Consider the following 20770-nt stretch of genomic DNA (forward strand, 5'->3'; position numbering starts at 1 on the left):
CCCTGTCCTTGCTGGTATTAGACATTAAGGTGCCTTCTCAGGACATGCTTTCTAACCCTGATAAACACTCATTTTGTAAAAATGTTTTAAATCTGATTTTCTCTGGTGGGATGATGATGATGATGATCAGAGTTAGGAGGAATTTTTTTATATCACTGTTGCAATAGATCAATAGTTGATGTGGATCAGATTTACAATCGGGAGGAGAATAACTGATTCAAATTCTTACCCAAAAGTTAGTTTGGATTTTTCTGTCACTTTGCCATGTTGAGATTAATCTTTTCTATCCATCCCAAGTAATTCCTCCACAGTTCTCCCTTACCCCAATATGTGGCAGTAGTCTTTACAATAGTCTCAACCAATAATGGTTGGTGCTATTTTATAGTCTTGTCTGGGAAGTAAGCTTTTCCACTGGAGCTAGGGATTGATCAAGGAGTTATAGGTCCTAAGTAAGGGACAGATCCTAGCTGATCTCAGGAGCCAAGCAGGATTAGTCTTGGTCAATATTTGCATAGGAGATCATCTAGATATTCCAGGTCTGCCTAAATAGGGAAGTAAAAAATGCCTCACAGAAAAAGACAACCGAACTTCCTAATTAATTAGTATCAATTTAGGTGTGATGATACTAAGTGGAAAATATATTTATTTAGTAAGCATCATTTTAGCTTTATAAAACTTCAGTTTCCTTCTGCTGATAGATTTTTGTTCAACTGATCCTATTGTGTTAAAGAAAAACCTTCATTATTGATGAGGAATTCTTCAACTGAGAAAATATGTTTCCCAAACAAAATAATGTTTTTTTCCAGATATGTTGGACCAGCTTCCAGAATAATTAGCATTTGGCTGAGAATTCTGGGAATAGAAATCTTAAATCTAAATCTAATTTAAGAAAAAGGAAATTTTCTTAGGTTTTTTTTTTTCCTGGTCTATAAGCCACGATACAAACCAGCAGAATTTTCATTATGTATTAACTCCTCACCAAAAACTGACAGGCAATAATTAAATTAGGCACACAGAATACATGAAGCATCTTATTTTGTTTTGGGTTGAAGTACACATTAATCATTATAAAGATGGTCTTCATTTGCTGCTGCTCAGATTTAGCATTAATTCTAAAATTGCTATGCAAAAATTTGAAAATTTAGCAATGCAGAAGTAACAGCAAAAGTTACCTCAGGTTATTGCAATTTGTTTCCTGTCTGTAGCAAAAGTGGGTGGGGAAAAATGGAGATGTCTGTAAAATATTTGTCATAGATTATTTGATTCAGAAACCTTTCCTCAATGATTCACTATGAAAAAGAAAGCTAGAAGGTACAGGACCTAGGGTGGAGGACATTTCCAAATCCATGTTGGTTACGTGAGCAAGGAATGTGAGACCAAAAGCTATTGCAGGATAACAAAAGGAGATGGAACAGATTAAAGCAACTTCTGTGTATTGCATTTGCTTAAACACTAGCAATCGCCTCATTTGCTTAAAGTAAAGCCAGCCAGATCCTTGATTCCTTGTTGCATCATAATTTAATCATTCACTTGTGGGAAACAATCTGCAAGTTGTAACAGATGTTAAGATTGAAAACGGGCTTGCCTTTTCTTTCGTGTATCTATCGGCTTTCCCACATTGTAATGTATTAGTTCACATCCTTATTAACAGGGAATTTCCAAAAGATGTGATGTAAATGGTAAATTCAATTTGATAGGACAGAGGCATTCAAAACCATTTTTGTTCAGCTGCTGTATTCACAGCAGCAAAATGTTCCAGATATAAGCACTATCATGGAAAGAGAATGAATTGAAAGGTAAGCAAATTACATGCTAAGGAAAGATGTAAAATGGTTGAGGGAGGGTTCATACTTAGGGAATAATTGAGGGAAGCACAGCATATTTTGTGTACTATTCATGTCATGCCTCTTTTTGTACTGTCTTGAAGAGATTTCAATTTAGAATAGAACAGAACAGAATACTTTATTGGCCAAGTGTGATTAGACACACAAGGAATTTGTCTCCAGTATAGTAGCTCTCAGTGTACATGCAAAGCAATATAATAATAATAACAATAATAATAATGAAAATAATAATGAAAATAAGAGGTGGGGAGTAAAGAAGATAAGGATAAGTGATAATACAGCCATTTATTTATTTATTTATTAGTCGCATTTCTATGCCGCCCAACTCCCTAGGGACTCTGGATGGCTTACATATATATATGTATGTATATATATATTACTTATATAGCCATGCTATATGGGTTGGGTAAATATATGTAGGACATTAGACAGTACAGTGAGAATTAGGTATCAGCAGATTGATGGCATGAGGGGAAAAAATTGTCCCTCTGTGTAGTTGTTTTGGCATGCAGTGCCCTGTACTGTCATTCCAAGGAGGAGTTGAAATAGTTTATGTCCAGGATGTGAGGGGGTCTGTTAGATGTCTTCTCGGCTCTCCTTCCGACCCGTGTAATATACTGGTCTACTATGGAAGGCAGGCTAGTTATAATTGTTCTTTTTCCAGTCTTAACTATTCACTGGAGTCTGTACCTATCCTGTTTGGTTGTTGTACCAAACAGCAAATAGGACAGGACAGTTACAGAAACACAAATGACAGACTCAATAATTCCTCTGTAGGACTGTATCCACAGCTCCTGGGGCAGTCTGAACTTTCTGAGTTGATGCAAGAAGAACATTCTTTGTTCTGCCTTTTTAACAATGGTTCTAATATGAAGTACCCTTTCAAGTGCTGGGAAATTAAAAAACCCAAAAAATTGAAGGACTCTATTGCTGGTACTGTGCGGTAGAATATAGTAAGGGTGTAGAATAGAAGGGCTCCTCCTAAACTCCACTCATATCTCTACTGTTTTAAGCATGTTTAGCTCCAGATTGTTCTGACTACACCACAGGGCCAATTGTTCAACTTCCCTCCTATATGCAGATTCATTACTGTCTCAAATGAGGCCACTGACCATTTTATCATCTGCAAACTTCAGTACTTTTAACAGAAAGTGCTCTTGAAGTGCAATCATTGGTATAGAGGCAGAAGAGCAATGGAGACAGCAGGCAGCCCTGAGGGGCTCCAATACTAATTGCCCGGGTACTAAATGTAATTTTCCCTTGCTTCACCTGTTGCTTCCTATCTGTGAAAAAGCTTATGATCCACCTACAATATGAACAGGCACAGTGAGCTGAATCAGTTTAGAGTGAAGAATTTTTGGAATGTTGGCACTGAATGCCAAGCTGAAGTCTGCAAAAAGGACTCATGCATAGGGGATTCAAGATGTTGCGAAATGTACCAGTGTCATATTGACAGCATCATCTGCCAATCTATTTGCTCAGTAGGCAAGCAGATCCGTGATGACTTTCAGATGGGCCCACACTAACCTCCCAAAGGTCTTCATAAATACAGATTTCAGAGCAATCAGATTGTATTCATTCAGCTCCCTGATGGAGGATTTCTTAGGAACTTTTATTCAAAATCCATGTGAAGATGGGTGGCACTTGTTCAGCACAGGATTTCAAGAAAGGAGTTACTCCATTTGGGCCTAGTGCTTTTCCAGTCGTTTGTCTATGAAACAGACCTCGCACATGCCTTTCTAAGATCACCGGGGGGAAGGTGGGAGGAGGAGGATAGATAGGTAAAGGAAGATTAGCTACTATTAATGTATTTAGGGGAGGAGGGGGTAGATTGCAGTAGATGACAATGCTCTCCTCCTTATATCAAACTGCATAATGTAGCTTTCATTATCAATGACCTAATGGTACTACTTTATGGTGTGTCTGATTTGATCTCTTAACTTGTGAACTCTTTTCCCCCGTGCTTTTTAACATATGTATGAAATGGATAGGCCCAATGTATAGAGGTCTGAATACTTATGCTAAGACAGTTAACAAAACTTGAAGGTTCTGAAAGTTAAACAGAAATACAAAGTGTTAATAAAAACACAGAATATGACTCTCTGCTACATGAGGTATCTTTCTGAAAACATTGAATTCATGTGTGGATATTTTTGTGAAGCCAGTTTTATTCTAGAAATGGATAGCTAGGTGAAAGCTGTGACCATAAGTGATTTTTCCAAGTTGAGGCTTACTTCTCCATGCAGACTGTCTTTGAACACCGCCCAGAAGCTTCCGTCTGTTAAACTGTGACGCCTAAATTATTTGATTAGGTAATATCACTTTACTGTGGAAACAATTGCAATAACTATCCTTTCTCAATACTAAGTGCTAATTATTGCTATAAAATCCTACTTAGGTGAGGCAAGATAATGGATAGCCTACTGGCTTTTTCACAAACAGACACCACCTTGTAATATTCCCATTTGTTATGGGGGTAGGCCAGCTGCAGCTCTTCAAGTACTGCCAAATCACAGCTCCTTCAGCATCTTCCATTATCATGCATGCTAGCTAGGCTGCTGAGGGTTAAAATTGAAAACTGTAAATATTGGATTGCCTGCATATATCTTTAACAGATACTTTGTTAAACTCTAAAATTATGTATAACAAAATGAAATCAAATACAATATTTTCTTAACTATTAGTATTCTACATATGTAATGTGTAGAGCGTGTATTTATTAAATTTGTGTTCCATCAGTCTCATTACCGTTTATGGCAGCATAGATAGTCTCCTCAATCCCCATTATTCATATTCACAGATGTTATACAAGAGCACTAAAATGTAATTAAATTTAATCTTGCATATCTGCTCTAATACTAGGCATTGTATTTTACAAATCGTAAAACGTTTCTTTGAAACTTGACAGGACCCAAGAAGATATCTCTTCCACAGTGGTATCTGCCTCTGGAACAATCTCACACACATACACCCCAATACATAGTAACCTTTAAAAAGGCATTTTTCCTTAGGCATTGGAGCCAGAAATATTTTCTGACAATCTTGTTGTTATGGTCTGTTTTTATGATGACACGTCTTTCATTCTTATCATAAAAAGGAAGCAAAGAAGTGGTTTTTTTAATTCAGACATTTTCGATATAAGGTATTAAAGAAAGATAGCTCGTTTGCTTCGTCTTTGCATGTGGTAGCACCTGCCTGACCTTCTGTGGGGTCAGAAGCTAAGGAGACCTAGCCTTAAATCTATTTGGAAAAGGAGGGGGTTTGGAAGACAAAAAGTAATTCTAGAAAGCAGCAATGGCATGCAATTTCCATCCTGCTGCCAAGAAAACTATAATCCTGTTGATGAAATCTTGAAGACTTTTTCACATAGCAATATTATACTTTCCTCTTAACCGGCTGGATTAATTATTATTCTGCATAGAACACCTTGTGCTCAAATTTAAAATGAAAATGCCCAGCTTATATTAAAATGTCACATTTTCATCTTGATTCAAAACTATTTCAATGCTCTAGAATTGGAATTTCCTTGTAATTTAATCAGTGTATAAAAATCATCTTGCTGATATTAGGAAATAGATCAGTGGTTCTCAACCTGTGGGTCGGGACCCCTTTGGGGGTCGAACAACCCTTTCACAGGGGTCACCTAAGACCGTCGGAAAACACCTATTTTCAATGGTTTTAGGAATAATTTTATGGTTGGGGGTCACCACATCATGTGGAACTGTATTAAAGGGTCGTGGCATTAGGAAGGTTGAGACCCACTGAAATAGATAATACTTGTTTGTTATCAGTAAAGAGACTTAACTGGTACTTCTTTAAAATACAATATAGAAATCAGTTTGTTTCCAATATTTGAGGGATGTGGTGGCTCAGTGGCTAAGACACTGGGCTTCTTGATCAGAAGGTCGGTAGTTCAGCAGTTTGAATCCCTAGAGCCACATAACGGAGTGAGCTCCTGTTACTTGTCCCAGCTTCTGCCAACCTAGCAGTTCGAAAGCATGTAAAAAATGCAAGTATAAAAATATGGACCACTTTAGTGGGAAGGTAACAGTGCTCTGTGCGCCTTCGGCATTTAGTCATGCCAGCCACATGACCACAGAGATGTCTTCGGACAGTGCTGGCTCTTCGGCTTAAAAACGGAGATGAGCACCGCCCCCTAGAGCCGGAAACGACTAGCACGCATATGCAGGGGAACCTTTACCTTACTACTATGCCCAATGTATAATTATTCATTTTATCTGGATGAGGTTTAGAGTATTTCATGCCTATAAATCCTTTTATATGCAATTTCTAGAGACATGAGATTTCTACTTTCTTTCGTTTTTCTTTCTTTCTTTATTTATTTATTTAACATGTATTGTGAGAAAAATCTCAATATCAGCTTCTATGAAAATATTTTCTGTTGCTTTTACATTGTGAATCCCCTCTTTATCATGTATATATATTGCTATATTTTCATGTTGTAAACAGCCCAGTCGCCTCGCAGTGAAATGGATGGCAAACAAATTTAATAAATAAATTATATTCCTCCGTATTCTTTTAACTCTACAACCACTAATGGGTGCCATAAACATGTCTCTTTCTCATTAGTTATATCCCTATTCATTGTAATATAGGATGTACCCTTTTCATGGGATGTAACTGAAAACCGGAGAGTCTGCAATTATTAGTATGTATTTATTTGTTAGAGTTATATCACATCTTTCCTTTAGCAAGTCAAGGCAATATACAAAGGGCTCCTGCATAGCACTCTCTTCTGATTTTTCCCCTCAACAGTAATATTATGAGGTAGCACGTGAGCTGATAGTGATTGAACAAAGTCATCTTTCCTATCCTCAAATTCATCCGTTTTCCAAGTTTTCATGTTGACTTATTTACTGCATGATTTGTAGAAGTTCTTGGGCATATACTTGAATAGAAAAACATGTCATAAGAACTATTTCTACAGACCTCTCATGCCTCTAAATTGCTAGAGAGAGAACTGTAACTTGCAACACATCCAACATTTTTACTGCAAATCTAATTAACATGAGAAGGTAAGTGGTGACTGCAAACTGTCGTTCAATAATTTTTTTTTCACTCAGACTGATAATCTATAAAATAATCACCCAATAAATTATTAGAAGCACTATCCCTTCCTACAATATTTAGAAAACTGTTGTTTTAAAACATCTTCATTTTGTAAATATGAATCGTGTTCACAGCTCATATTGATTACATATAAAACCTGAGTTCACCAGTCACTGATCACAGAAGGTTTGGTGCAACCGGGTGCTTTGCGGTCAGGATGGTGCCAAAACCTGATTCATTTTCTATATATGATGCTATAAACAACAAACTGAATTGAGACTCATAGCCCATCAACATATTTGACTCCTTCTGAAAGAACCATGTAGAATAGGAAAGCAAGTAATAGAAAAGGTGATAAATAGCACTTAGCAATAGCACTTAGACTTATATACCACTTCACAGTGCTTTACAGCCCTCTCTAAGTGGTTTACAGAGTCAGCATATTTCTCCCAACAATCTGGGTCCTCATTTTACTGACCTTGGAAGGATGGAAGACTATCAACCCTAAGCCAGTGAGAATCGAACTCACCAGCAGAATTAGCCTGCAATACTGCATTTTAACCACTGTGCCACCAAGACTCTGCCAAATGAAAGTTAAAGAATAGTTACAATTGTATCCCTGTTAAAAAAGCTAAGGCTGAAAATATTGAAAATAGGGTATAAATATCAATATAACTTTCTCAATTAAAAAGTTTCTGATTTGTGAAGTTGTAAAACTTAATTGTTAATGTTATACTTTGAATATACATTTGCTATTTTTGTTTCCTCTTTAGGATGGGATTCTTCATCAAAACTTTGCATTTGTATCTCATCATTCTCTTTTGTGGTGGAGATGAGCAATTTCAGCATTCAGACAATAAGAGTCTGTCCAAATCCGCTCCAAGTCCTTCTTCATTACCTGAATCTCAAATTCCAAGAGGCCTCAACTTTTTACATAATGTAATCACAAAGTCTACAAAAAAGAAAGTACATCTCAATATACTTAACATTTTAAATAAGCAACACAATGATAGTTTCCAAGTTGATCCAACAATTGTTTTATCTAATAGCCAACCACAGGATATGTCATCTCATAAATTCTCACAAACTGATGAAATAATAAATGTCTCATTGACTGACCCATCTCTAGGGGGCATGACATTGTCTCCTGTGCCAGCCGAGAAGCAGCAAAAAGCTGGAGGCCCTTTAAATCTCAATTCAGTGTTAAAGTGGAATGTTCTTAGTGATGAACAATACAATATAAAGGGAACAAGATTTCCATCCTCAACATTACACATTAGGGCAAGCTGTGGAATCCCAGCAAATGGCACATTTGATCTATCAAACAGGAATCTAACTGAGAATGAATTGAGGGGAAAAATGGATCCCATTTTCTGCAAAGCTACACTGGACCAAATTAAAAAGTTTAATGCAAGTCTCAACAAACTGGAGACAGATATTGCAACCCTGATTCCATTATTCCTTGAAATGAAGAGTGTGTATTTAATTGATGTGAGTTACAACAAAATATTTATAAATACCAAATCTGCAAAAGGGAGTCATAATCTGGAGCACAACTATCTTCTGTTTTTAAATCTCAGTCACAATCCCCTTAAAACTCTTACAAGCCTCACCCTACCAAGAGGTCTCAAGAGCATTGATTTATCTTTTACACAAATTAACCAAATACCAAAAGAATTTTTTGCCATGTTTTCTCAAATAGAAGAGGTATTTCTTCAGGGGAATCAATTTATATACAACACTGAAGCGGTTACATTTAATTTTAATCCTTTACGTAGAAGAAGAAATGATGAGAGTTTCTTTAATGGAGCCATTTCATTCGCAAAGCTTCCACAGTCCACTCCCATTAAAAGCCTCAAGAAAGCAACAGATCAAATAATGTTAAACTGTTTCACTGAAGTACTTCCAGAAGGGTTTCAAAACATAACAAAAAAACATATTTCTCTCAACCTTAGCAATAAATTAATGCACAATTTCCACTACTTACCAAAATCTTTGCATCATTTTGATTTAAGCAACTGTAACTTACAAGGAATAGCTAGCCCTAATCTTTTTCCAAATTTAACTGTGTTTAAAATTCAAAATAATAAAATTAAAAAAATGTCATATCTCCCAGGTTCATTAGAGGAATGTGATGTTAGTAAAAATAAAATAAGGACATTAAATTTACATGGAGCAGAGAAAAGTTTACAATTGCTCAATCTTTCTAGAAATAATTTAAAGCAACTGAATGTGAACAGTTCCTATTTTTCCCTAAATAATCTGGATGTAAGCTATAATTTAATTACAGATCTGATGGATGACATGGGGACATTAATGCCTGAACTGAAATATCTGAATCTGTCAGAAAATAAGATATTTTTTCTGCAACCTGGATCTTTCCCTAAATCCTTGGTTGAGTTGGATATCAGCAACAATGCCCTTGCCATCCTTATGAAAGAAATATTCCTCCCTTTGACAAACTTGAAAATTTTAACCATTCAAGGGAAACATTTTTTCTGTAACTGTGAATTATACTGGTTTGCAAATACATACCTTGTTGACCCACAAATGCAAATAAATGGCAGAGAAAGCCTTTACTGTGGTTTTCCACGGAAAAGGCAAGGTCTTTTGTTGCAAAACAATCATCTAACAATGTTGCATTGTTCTCTTGGTATTCAAATCGGAATTACTGTCGTCGTGGTCATTTTGATTATGTCCATCATATCTGTATTATGCTGGCATTTTGATGGTCCATGGTATTTGAAGATGGGCTGGTATTGGTGCAAGGCTAAAAGGAAACAATATGAGAAGAGACCAGAACACAAAATATATGATGCTTTCATTTCATATAGTGAAAATGATGCATCCTGGACCAAAGAAACTCTATTAAAAAATCTGGAAGCCAGAGGATTTAAAGTATGTTATCATGAAAGGGATTTCATGCCAGGACATCCAGTTCTTGGGAACATTTTTTATTGTATCGAGAATAGCCATAAAGTTCTTTTTGTGCTGTCACCTAGGTTTGTCCACAGTTGTTGGTGCCAGTATGAGCTGTACTTTGCTGAACACCGGGTTCTCACTGAAAACCAAGATTCCCTCATCATGGTTATACTGGAAGATCTGCCAGCCAACAGCATTCCAAAGAAATTCAGCAAGCTTAGAAAACTGTTAAAAAGGAAAACCTACTTGAAATGGAGTCTTGAAGAACACAAACAAAAGCTTTTCTGGCACCAGTTGACTGCTGTGTTGAAAACTATGAATGACCCAGTACTAAGAACACAAAGAAAAAGCTGCATCAGGAAGCAGACAGATGAAACTGAATGAGAAGCAATGCTGATGAAGTATTGGAACATCTAGTGTTTTTAAAAAATCAAATACTTCTTGAATAGCCATCATTTGAAAGATACAATTATTAGAATACTGAACTGAATACTGAATACTTGATAATGAACCAAAGTTATATTTTAAGTCATCTTTCTAGAAAAGTGATTTTTTAAAACCAGGGTATTTCCTAGGAAACTGTTCATATAAATACAAACACACTGCAGCAATCCAGAACATCATAAATAAATCACCTATAAATATATTCCAACAGATATCCACCCAACTTTATGAAAAAGTACCTGACTATTCAACCTACCACAGCAGAAGCTATGAAAAGGACAACACTGAAGGGTCCTTGATGCTCTCTGAGCTTGGTTGTTTTCTAGCAGATGTTTAATTACCCAAACTAGGTAACATCATCAGTGCACAGATGTTGCTACTTACTTTAGGTAATGAAACATTTGCAAGAAAACAACCAAGCTCAGAGAACACCAATTTCTCCACCCTGAGCTACAAATATTCTCCTTTAAAGATAACACTTCCATACATGAAAAACATCTCAGGAACAATCAACAGGCTATTACAGTTACACAGCATCAGTGCATCACACCAACCAACTAAAACCCTGCAAAACTTCTTCAGTAAACCAAAAGATCCAACAGCTCAAGAAATAAAAAGAGGAGTCATCTACAATATACAGTGTTAGCCACTATAGAAGAGTCAGGCAGAAAACTAGCAGAGTGGAGCCATAAACATTAATTAGTAGTCAAAGACATGATAAAAACAACTATCTTAAAGAATATTATCTAGTCAGATAATGAAATATTCACAAGCAACCAACTAAACTCAAGAGTACCAAGGACTCCTCTGTTCAACTTCAGCCACATATATTCTCTTCTATTACATTCTCTGACAGCCAACTTTCCAATATATTTATTCATAGCAGTTTTATCAATATTAGTCTTCAAATATAAGTCTTTAAAGAAACCTGCCAATTCTTCTATTATTTCCAATCTTGAATATAGCAATTTTGACCTTTTATTGCTGGTGCTGTGTTTCTTTTTTTCCAAGTTGATAAGCTAATAATTTTCATGGTTTATTTGTTTATTCAGACTTTTTCTCTTTGGTAAATTTTATTTTCTTCTGTAGTTCTTGTTTCTATTAGGCTTAATTGCAGTTTAGTGTCTTGCAATTCTTTAATCAATTGTTTCTTGAGTTAGTTTCATGCTTCAAATTTTCTTATTTTGGCTTTTAACTGTATTTTTCATTTGTTGTGTTTTTTTAATTTGCAGCTAATTTAATTAGAAAGCCCCTTATATATGCTTTATTTGTATCCCACATAGTAAAGTGGGAGATCCCTGGTGTCCTGTTTGTATTAAAGAATTTCAATTCTTGTTTACATTTTTGTAAAACTGTGTCAAGACTCTTTTCGTTCATTTTTCTATCTAAAGGATAGTTTAGAAGTTTCTTGTCATTAAAATTGAGTTGTGATCTACATATATCATTGGGAGAACTTCCATTTCTTTGATTGATGGTGTTAAGAGCCTTTGAGGCCCAGCACATATTTCTTTTGGAGTATGACTGATGTCCTGCAAAACAAAACAAAAAAACCCTCTTGTTGAGTTTATAATCCCCAAATGAGTACCAGTTCCTCCATATATTGAAATACCTCTTGCACATGCTTCCCACATTTTATGTGTGTTGATTTAAATTCAAATCTATTAATATCACCCAGATCAAATATTCTTCGAATTCCATTAATTTTTGAAAAAGAACTATTTTTCTTGAGCCTATTCCTATAAAACCATGGCTTAACTAGCTTAGGTAGGTTACCGTAGATTTACAAGCATGATCAATTCGGGGGCAAACACTGGATTTCAGGGTTAACAGCTCAGACTATTATTCCTGTTTCTCAGTGTAGTCTTATTACTGGAAAAAGGATTAGGTGATATATTTCTACACATTAAAAATTCTATATAAAAATATAGGATATCAGACATGAGGCTAAGGTAAAAACTTCCCTATACAGTATACTTGTTCTGACCTGGAAGATCCAAAATCATCTAATGCTATCTCATAGGTCTTAGAGACCTTTGTCACTCTGGAACAATTGGGATATTTAATTATTTTAGATGTATTGTAAATGCAGATTGTGACAAAGTGGGATTGTGTTCATTTGTATACAACCCTAAAAGTGAGCTTTTAATTCTGAAATTCTAGCATATGGAACATGATCCTAGCATATATGGAACTAAATATTAATGGAATGGCTCAAGGCTCATCTTTCTTGTTCTGTAAATCAAACAAGCACACATACACACACAATTTTAAATGCATAGGGCTTACTTTATGGGAAAGAACATGCTTCCAACCTACAATTTTGATTTTGCAAAATGGGGTCAAAAAAAAGTTGCAAAATTTATTAAAATTATGCTATTCGATAGATCTCAAACTTCTAAGAAAGAAGAGCTCTAGCTCAGTCTATATGCTTTTACAGGAAAGGTCCCAGATACAATCCCTGCATCTCAATCACAAAATTAGCCAAGATAACTGCTGCTACCTAAGTGCTCTTCCTCATGGCTGAGTCCATGCTTTCCATCAGTCTTTGGGGTGCTAGAAAACTATACTGCCATAAAATTCACTGCTCTTATTAGCTATTTTTATCCTGGCACAGGCATGACACTGACAAATCATCTTTATTTACATTGTACAAGGTATACTCTGGACAGTTTTGATGACATAATATCAGCAACCAAAACATCTATCACATATTTCTAACTCTGCGTGGGGAGCAGACAAGTTTTAACAGATGAAACCCACTGGTTTAGGCATTGCTTTGGTTTAGCCTTGCTTTGTTTTTGCACAAGTGTTTTAACTAGTGTGATCTTCTGGAATAATATTTAACTCATGACCAAAATCAACCTGGCTGGTAGGTTCCTTTACAAACCAGCCTTACAAAAGGGCTAAACCCATACTGAAAAGCTGAAAGTCACTGGAACTTTGACTGAAATGAAACTGGGGTGACATTTTTCTTGCTCACTTGCCAATGCAGCCCACTACTGTTGCTTCAGCTGATAACTGAAGCAGATTGTCTCTGTAAGAGATTGTCCAGGAACTGAAAGAGTGCCAGCATTAGCCTAAACTAGCTATCCCAACCTATTAGCATTCACCTGACTTTGACATCAATCAAATGAAGCACATCAGATTGCACCCATAGCAAAATTGCCCTGGTTTGCCTGTTTGAAAGAAAAACAGTAAACCAATACTGGAACAACTGCTAAGAATGGTTTGAAGGTACTGGTACTTGGAGATGAGATGAAGGCAACGTCATGAAGACAGAACAGAAAAAAAAAAAAAAAGATATTGCCAAGTGTCCTAGATGCCTTAGAGTCTTAAATGTCTTAGTGTAGTAGGAAAAGACCTAAGACTGAAGGACTGCAGTTATTCAAAGTAATGAAAAGTTTAGTGGCATAATCCAAAATTTTAATTTATTATGAGACAATATTATATCTCCCAGCATTCCATCTACTTTGGCTTTGATTCAGTCTCTGTTTTTGAAAAAGTCAGCTAAGCAAATGTCAATAGAATGAGAGGGAATCACAAAAGAAATCCCACAACTCTGAACTGGATACTAGATTTTATAACTTGTTTTTATCTTTGTACATAACTAACATAACTGTCATCTGGAAAAAGATGTTCCATGCTAAATCAATAATAGATATAACTCTTAGTAGAAATCTTTTAAAAAGCAACTTTGTAAAACATACATTTTCAAGCACTCACAATATAAACAAAGCAAGTCTGATTCAATTATAAAACACAAAACACCAGTGATTTGTGGTAGCAGACATTTTTTTTTTAAATGATCTTTGCTGAAGACCAGAAAAAATCTGGGGTTATAATACTGTAGACACGCAGAAATCTTTAAAAAGGAGAAACACTACTAATGAAACGGGCAGAATATGGGATAGTAATTTGCAAGACACATACAGGAGAACTTAGAAGCCTGGCTAAGGCATGAAGCTTGCAGTCTTATCTTTCCTAGCCCAGCTGCTTCCTAACTGAAGCAAAACCAACTTAATGCATGGAGGCTGAACATTCATGCGCATGCAATAGTGATACAAGTATCATATGGATGACTCATGGCACAACTTGCCAAGATAGGATAGCCACCATTGTGGTAGAACATTGGACACTGCCGGCTCCCACCAGCTACACAGAGGGCACTGGTATCTGCTTAGCAGAAGTACTGTCATAATCTCGCACCAAGTCGTTTGTTGGGTGATAATGCATGGCAATGTAGGAGTTGGCATATCTGAATGGCGAGTTTGTTGGTTGCAAGCTGTTGGGAGTGCTCACTTCCTGAGAAGGGCAGCTATTATAAATGCTATAATAAGGTTCAATGCGAGTATTCATGGGGGTGGAACTACTCTGCCCTCCTCCATAATGATAATGGCCAACAGAAGCCTTAGGACTCAGCACACTTTCTTTAGAGCGACTAGGGCCACATGCTTGGTCCACAAACTTTTTCTGAGGCTTTGGAGATAGCATATAAGCTGAGTTGGTCTCATGATGAGATGATTTATTTCTGTTGGCCTCCAGACCCCCTTTGCCCACAGCTTGAAGCCGTGTTTTCTGTTTACAACAGAAAAAAACAAAGGCCAAGTATTGTATAAACCAAAGGACCCTCCTTCTTAAGCCAGCACTGTTACGGGAATATATAAAAGGATTCAATCCAGACTTTAAAAAAAACAGTGTAAATCCACACAACTCAAATTGATAAAGCACAATACCATTGTTCCTGGACAAAACATCCTGTATCAAAGATATGCCCAATGGAAGGCAGCAAACTAAAACAGAAAGGACAATAATAATGCAAGTCACCACTGCTTTAGAGTCCTTGGCCGTGGACAAATTAATTATGGACACCAATTGGAATCTGCTGGCTGCAGATGCAGAGAGCTGGCCAAAGTTCTTCATGTATGCATGTGTTTGGATGTGTTGCAGCTTGTTATAGTTTTGGTTTCTATACAGAGCTGGCACAGTGCACTGTACCCCATCAGCACAACCAGTAGCAAGTGTTCCAACAAAAGGATGAGGCCTGGAGGCATCAACTGTGATGATGGGGGGACATTTTCTCACTTGGGCATTTTTCCTCAAGGCTTGAGCTATCATGATATAAGAAACTGAAACCACTGTCACACAGCAGATGAAATCAATAACATACAAGTAAGGGATGATCTTTCCCTCACCACTGATCAGGCTGGAAATAGGAAGGCAAAGACGAGATTTATGGGTCCTCATGGTGGCTAGAGTGGCCAAAGTAAAGCTTGTAGCCCAGAGGAGCAGGGTAAGCAGTAGAGTGCAAGGGAAGGAGGCAGTCCGATTGGGTTGCTTCCCTAACACCATGCTTAATCGGTGAAGGGCAATAACAGCCACTGTCTTGAGGGACATGATGATAAACCCAGAGCTGGTAAGGTGGAAGGTAAAACAGAAAGCATCAGGGATACCAGCTGCAGAATCCAAAAAGAGAGCAAAGGTGAACATGGGGGCAGTCACTCCACAGATGAAAAGGTCACAGAAAGACAGATTGAGGATCATAAAATCAAAGTTGGTCCTGAACTTCCGGAAAGCTGGGTCAAAGAAGGACAAAAAAACAATAAGGTTGCCATAAGAACCTAAGCAGAAAATGATAGCCAGCAGGAAGGTACATGTAACTAAAGTGGCTGTGTGGATTATCTCCTGGAGATCCTCTTGGAAAGAAAAGGAGTCATTGCTGCCCCAAGACGGTGAAGGCAGTTGTGTTGAGGAATTTGAGTGATCTGTCCATTTTGTTTCAGCCCACTCCGTCAGGTTCATCATCACAGAAAGTAACCTGTTGCTGTCCTTCAAAATTGTGAAGTTGGCATTGGTCATTTGAGGTGTATACTTGGTAAGACCTATGTGTACAAATACAACCCCCCCCAATACCAAAAATTAGTCAATAAACATTAAGAGAGTTGCTAGTTTGTCTTAAAGACCTGGGCTGAAACAAGTCTGTCAATTCTATTATTTCAAGTTAGCCCTTAAATATATAGAAGAGATTGATATTTGGTAACTTTACAGAAAATGGATTAGGACTCATATTCTACTGCAAACACACCCATGTACACTTTAATGACACTGGATTTAATATCAAAACAAAAGAAACATTTTAGATTTATTTTTTAAATTTCCCCATGCTGTTTTTCCCCTCACACAATATCACTTGAAGCTAGAACTATGTGGTAAAAAGAATCCCTTACTGCCCATTTATACCATCAAAGCAACAGTGCCTCCCAATTCTTTCTTCAGGGGCAAAGTATTATTTGTATTGTTGTATTAAAGGATGTGTTTTGATGTAGAAGATCTATGGCTAAAAGAGTGTTTCATCCCCCAACCCACATGGAGACTTTGTGACAACTCATTTAAATTTAAGAATACAGTGTCAGAAAATATGAAAAAGTCAAACATATCTCTCATGCATTAGTTTGGAAATATAATGAACTCTGGCTATACTGGAAGACCAATGACCTGGATACAAAGAGAGGCAGGGAACAAACAGCATCCAAAATCATGTGCATGGCATTTTGGCACTTGAGGCAGAGAATCCCATCTGAGCTTCTCCTATCATCAAAAATTCAGAAATAATGAATTCAATGGAAAATAATTTACTATCATTTATTTACACCCAGCATTCATTCTAACAATATAATAGTAATAATGACTCTCACTGACTCTATGGTTCATAACAATTAAAGCAACTGCAATAAACTCAATAAAAGATAAATATGGTAAGTGAGGGGTTTCACATGAGTGACTGTCTGAGGGGCCCCACAATCTTGTAAAAGGTGTAACTTGCACACCAAATAGAGGTGTACTAAGATCTTCCTGGCCTTTATACATAAATTGTTCTAAAATGAAGTATAAGAATGTCCATTTTAGAACTGCAATGAAATGAGATTGGTGAAGGTGCTTCTTTTTCCATAATATCTAAAGACAGACCATTAAATACAAGTCCAGACCAAGACTGTCACTGAAATCACAGACCAAGGACTAGAATAACATCTTCCAATCTGATACTGACATGTTGGTGAACAGAAGGAAGCGTGAGACTGGAATGACAGGGCTGGGTCTGTCAGCTGGGTCTGAAAGGGCCAAAGCGTACATATGGAGCCAGGATGTCTCCTGGCCCCATACGTGACTAAGATGTGAGGAATCAAAGCATGATCACGGGAACTGGAAAGATTGCCTCTGGGCACAGAAATGAATGCCTTTGACTGAAAATCATGCCCATCATCTCAACTCTTGGCTTGTTGAGGGCCATCATCCCAGTCCCACATCTGGCATTTTATATCAATCATTCCCATCCTCAGCCTGATCTAAGGAGTAGTCATTTAATTTTTTAAAAAAAATAACATGGCAGAAAAGATCACATAAAGCACTAGGTTTTTCTTTTTCTGAGGAGTCCTTAGTGCTTTCTGAGCTTATATTGTTTGCTTGCACTTAATTATTCGACTAGATAACAGCATAATTCTCCTATATTGCTGCTTTTTTTAAAAAAAAAATCTATCTCATGCTTTATAAGTACACAGCTGTCCTGATTTAAATGGGATTCAATCGGGTCAAAATTCTCAGAAGTACCTTTCCGACCTTTTGAAAGCTTGAGAAAGAAGGTAATAACCTTCTTTCTTGTCCTTCCGTCCTTCCTTCTGTATGGCTCATAAGAAAAACACGGGGCCTAATCAGAAGGGCTGGCGATTTTCGAATACGGCCGGATCGCTCGAGCTTAGCCGCGCGGGCTCAGGTGCGCATCGAGGCAGCCTTCTTCACCGTCCAGTCTAGGGCGCCCTAGGCGCTCCGCTCCACCCACCGACCGACCCGCAGGAACGAAGCCCTCCGTCAGTCCGCGGACCGGCCTGTCCTTACCAAGCGCGGGCTCCGCCGAGGCAGCCGGGACCACGCGCCTTGCGCCTCCGTCCGCACCAGGGGCAGAAGGCAGTCGCAGTCGGGGCTGCGGCTGGCGGAGGGTGAAGTCATCGTCGGCGGGAGGGAGCGGCTCGACCCCTTCCGCCGTCTCCCTCCTGCGTTTGGGCCCGAGGAAAGGGAGGGAGCGGGGTCGGCGCTGCAAACCCGGCAAGCCTCGCCGCGCGCGCCGGCTGAAATGACGTCGCGCTTCTTTTTTGCAACGCGCGCGGGTCAGTCGCCTCAAAGGAGTCTCCCCTCCGAGAGGTTTCCTCGCACTGCTCCGGGGACCGTTTCCGCGTCCTCGGAGACACCGAAACTGGTCCGACGTCTCGCCCCTGGGCGAGCGGATGAGTGGTTCCCAAGAGCTGGACGTCCGGCAATGGCACATTTCACGCAAGCGCCTGGCCTGGAAGAGCGCGGTGGAGCCCCGCACTGCACAGAAACAACGCCGCAATCAGTGTGCGGTGCACGTCTCGCTCCGATGAAAACAACTGGCTCGGTCCCTTCCCCTTCCTTTCCTTTCGGGGAACCCTGCTCTGAAATTGTGGCGGGTCAAGCGTTTGAGAGGCGGTAGCAGTTGCTGCTGAAAAGAAGCATCTGCTGGTGCAGTTGCTTATAGATACCCAAAACAACACGAGACCAGCGCGCCTTTTTCTCCATCCTATCTCAAGAGTGTGAATTGTCGAGCATTTTGAATGGCACACCTCAGAGTCAGCCCTATGCTTACCCATAACTAGCAAGATTTCAATTCACAGAAATGAGTGCGCAATAAATGCATTATTCTTGAAGTTTCCCTAATTTTTTTTTTAAAAAAACACACAGTAGTAGTGATGTTGGCAATAAGAAATATTAAAATTAGCTGCAACTTTAAAAGTGGTCATAACCACCTCAGTTTCAAATATTCTTCATCAAAGGAGGTTAGGGAGAAAAAAAGGAGTGAGGAAGAGAGAAATGTGGCTGTTCCAGCTGTGTCTATTCCAGGTTACTTTCTCAGCTGGTATGCTGGGGGTGGGGGGTGGGCTTCTAGATACAGATCTTATTAGATGGATGTTGACATCAGTCATGACAGAAGCTGTCCCAAAGCTTTTTGGGGAGATAAAGCAAGCTTTTTTCTTTTATTTTTATGAAATACAAGCTATACCTGTTCAAGTCAAAACTATGTCCATTGTGTAGATCCTAGCTGAAGGAAAAGAGACACAAATCAACCTGGCTATCTTTTTCTTAGTAAAGCTAGGTACAATGTACTAGGAAACCAACATCAGACTTAAATTGGGTAGGATGCTCTAGCGGTGAAATTGGCAGCCATAGAAGCCATTTATATTTTCTTATGTAAAATAAAGTAACGTGTTGCACGTGCAGGTATGGGTGTTCTTCTTTCATGTGCATCTGCTATTGAATATAGCACCAGGAAGAATGAGAGTGGGTGGATCATGTCACCTCTGGTCATGTGACCAGGGAGGGGGACTTAGAGCAGGTGCCAACATATGAGCTGCTCCCCACTTGCCTCTCCCATAAGGTGGCTTCGGTGAAATTTGGGCTTTCTTTGCAGCTCTGACCAGTTCCATCTTTTTGTCAAAGTTGATCTGTTTTTGCCAGGTTTTCCCTTGGGCCAAATGCGGTCCTGTTCTTGTCCTGGGAAATAATACATAGTTTGAAATTTCATGAACATCATTCAGATCACAAGCAGGTGCTCAACATAAAAAGTGTCCTCTAGGTATCACTATCCATAAACTTAAGAGGCAGCTCAAAATAGAAAAGGAGGCATATTATATATTAAATGATACATCATCTAGTAGTGTTCAGTGGAAACTTGCTACATCTTGTAGGGAAGCATGAGGGAGAAGCTATCATATTAAAATACACATTCATCTGAGAGTAGTAGCAAATTAATATTCTTTTGTTCCCGTCAGGAATACACAGGAGCTGAGAATTCTTTGTACTCTTATTATAGTGTTGATCCAGGGCTATTGCCATATATATGGGGACAGAAAAATATGAAATATTTCCAAAGTCTTCTCATTTTCTCCCTTTTTTGCTCACAAATTGAACTGCCATGTCAGATAACTGAAAATGTTTTGTTCAGAGGTAAAATCTCTGGAATGACGGGCAAAGCTGATTTTTTTAAAGCAGGAGACAAATGTTAAATCTTGATTCATATCCTTTTATTCATAGGCAGATTGCCAATTAACTCCATTATTAGGGCAGTTTTATATAGCTTTTAAAAAAAGTTTGAGTGACTCACACAATTTGTGTGTTGCTTCTTATTCAGACATATACAGTGTCATTGAAAATCACATAAACATACAATCATATCTCTCCAGAATTAATATTTTTCTCTTGTTAAGGCAATCTTGAAGTGATCTCAGTGAAATATTTCCTGAAGGAAGATGCAAGCAGCTTGTGATGTTCAAACCCCAACATTTTTCTTCTTAATGACAGCACTGTGACCCATTTGTTTTCTTACTTTATTATAATACCATGGTTTTGAAAAATAAGCTTCCAACATCTTGAATTCGTTCCCCAGAGCAAAGTGACAACCAGCAAAGCTTCTTTGAATTTATGAG

General features: G+C 38.1%; 3 protein-coding genes and 1 long non-coding RNA gene across 6 annotated transcripts in view; 1 reads left to right on the forward strand and 3 right to left on the reverse strand.

Annotated features, from left to right (window-relative positions):
• Window positions 1-1596: 1596 nt before the first annotated feature.
• On the forward strand, window positions 1597-11719 carry LOC117671511 (uncharacterized). Its single transcript, XM_034427380.3, has 2 exons — window positions 1597-1796; window positions 7688-11719. Exon 2 carries the CDS (start codon window positions 7689-7691, stop codon window positions 10218-10220), a length of 2532 nt encoding a protein of 843 aa, XP_034283271.2. The 5' UTR covers window positions 1597-1796; window position 7688; the 3' UTR covers window positions 10221-11719.
• On the reverse strand, window positions 6508-10585 carry LOC148116933 (uncharacterized). Its single transcript, XR_015731564.1, has 2 exons — window positions 9450-10585; window positions 6508-7866 (listed from the first exon to the last, which is right to left on the reverse strand). It is a non-coding gene; the product is annotated as an uncharacterized LOC148116933 (long non-coding RNA).
• A 1968-nt stretch (window positions 11720-13687) lies between the features above and the next one.
• Window positions 13688-18911, reverse strand: GPR75 (G protein-coupled receptor 75). 3 transcript variants are annotated; one of them, XM_034427381.3, is made up of 2 exons: window positions 18168-18911; window positions 13688-16159 (listed from the first exon to the last, which is right to left on the reverse strand). In XM_034427381.3, exons 1-2 carry the CDS (start codon window positions 18592-18594, stop codon window positions 14433-14435), a joined length of 2154 nt encoding a protein of 717 aa, XP_034283272.1. In that variant the 5' UTR covers window positions 18595-18911; the 3' UTR covers window positions 13688-14432. The 3 variants fall into 3 exon arrangements, with proteins under 3 accessions (XP_034283272.1, XP_034283273.1, XP_034283274.1); XM_034427382.3 differs by having other exon boundaries at window positions 17883-18667; XM_034427383.3 differs by having other exon boundaries at window positions 17892-18665.
• A 379-nt stretch (window positions 18912-19290) lies between these two features.
• Window positions 19291-20770, reverse strand: part of PSME4 (proteasome activator subunit 4) — a 101461-nt gene continuing 99981 nt past the window's right edge. The window contains exon 47 of the mRNA XM_087883289.1: window positions 19291-19838. The gene's annotated coding sequence lies outside the window, so the exon portion shown is untranslated. The remainder of the gene's footprint in view (window positions 19839-20770) is intronic.

Source organism: Pantherophis guttatus, chromosome 1 (assembly GCF_059756535.1).
Source record: "Pantherophis guttatus breed Tessera chromosome 1, ASM5975653v1, whole genome shotgun sequence".
NCBI classification, from domain to species: Eukaryota; Metazoa; Chordata; class Lepidosauria; order Squamata; family Colubridae; genus Pantherophis; species Pantherophis guttatus.

Coding starts and splice junctions, on each gene's coding strand:
- LOC117671511 (XM_034427380.3), top strand. CDS start 7,689: ATGGGATTCTTCATCAAAACTTTGCATTTGTATCTCATCATTCTCTTT.
- GPR75 (XM_034427381.3), bottom strand. CDS start 18,594: ATGTGCCATTGCCGGACGTCCAGCTCTTGGGAACCACTCATCCGCTCG. Junction 16,160..18,167: donor CTCGGCGGAGCCCGCGCTTG/GTAAGGACAGGC, acceptor TTGTACACATAG/GTCTTACCAAGTATACACCT.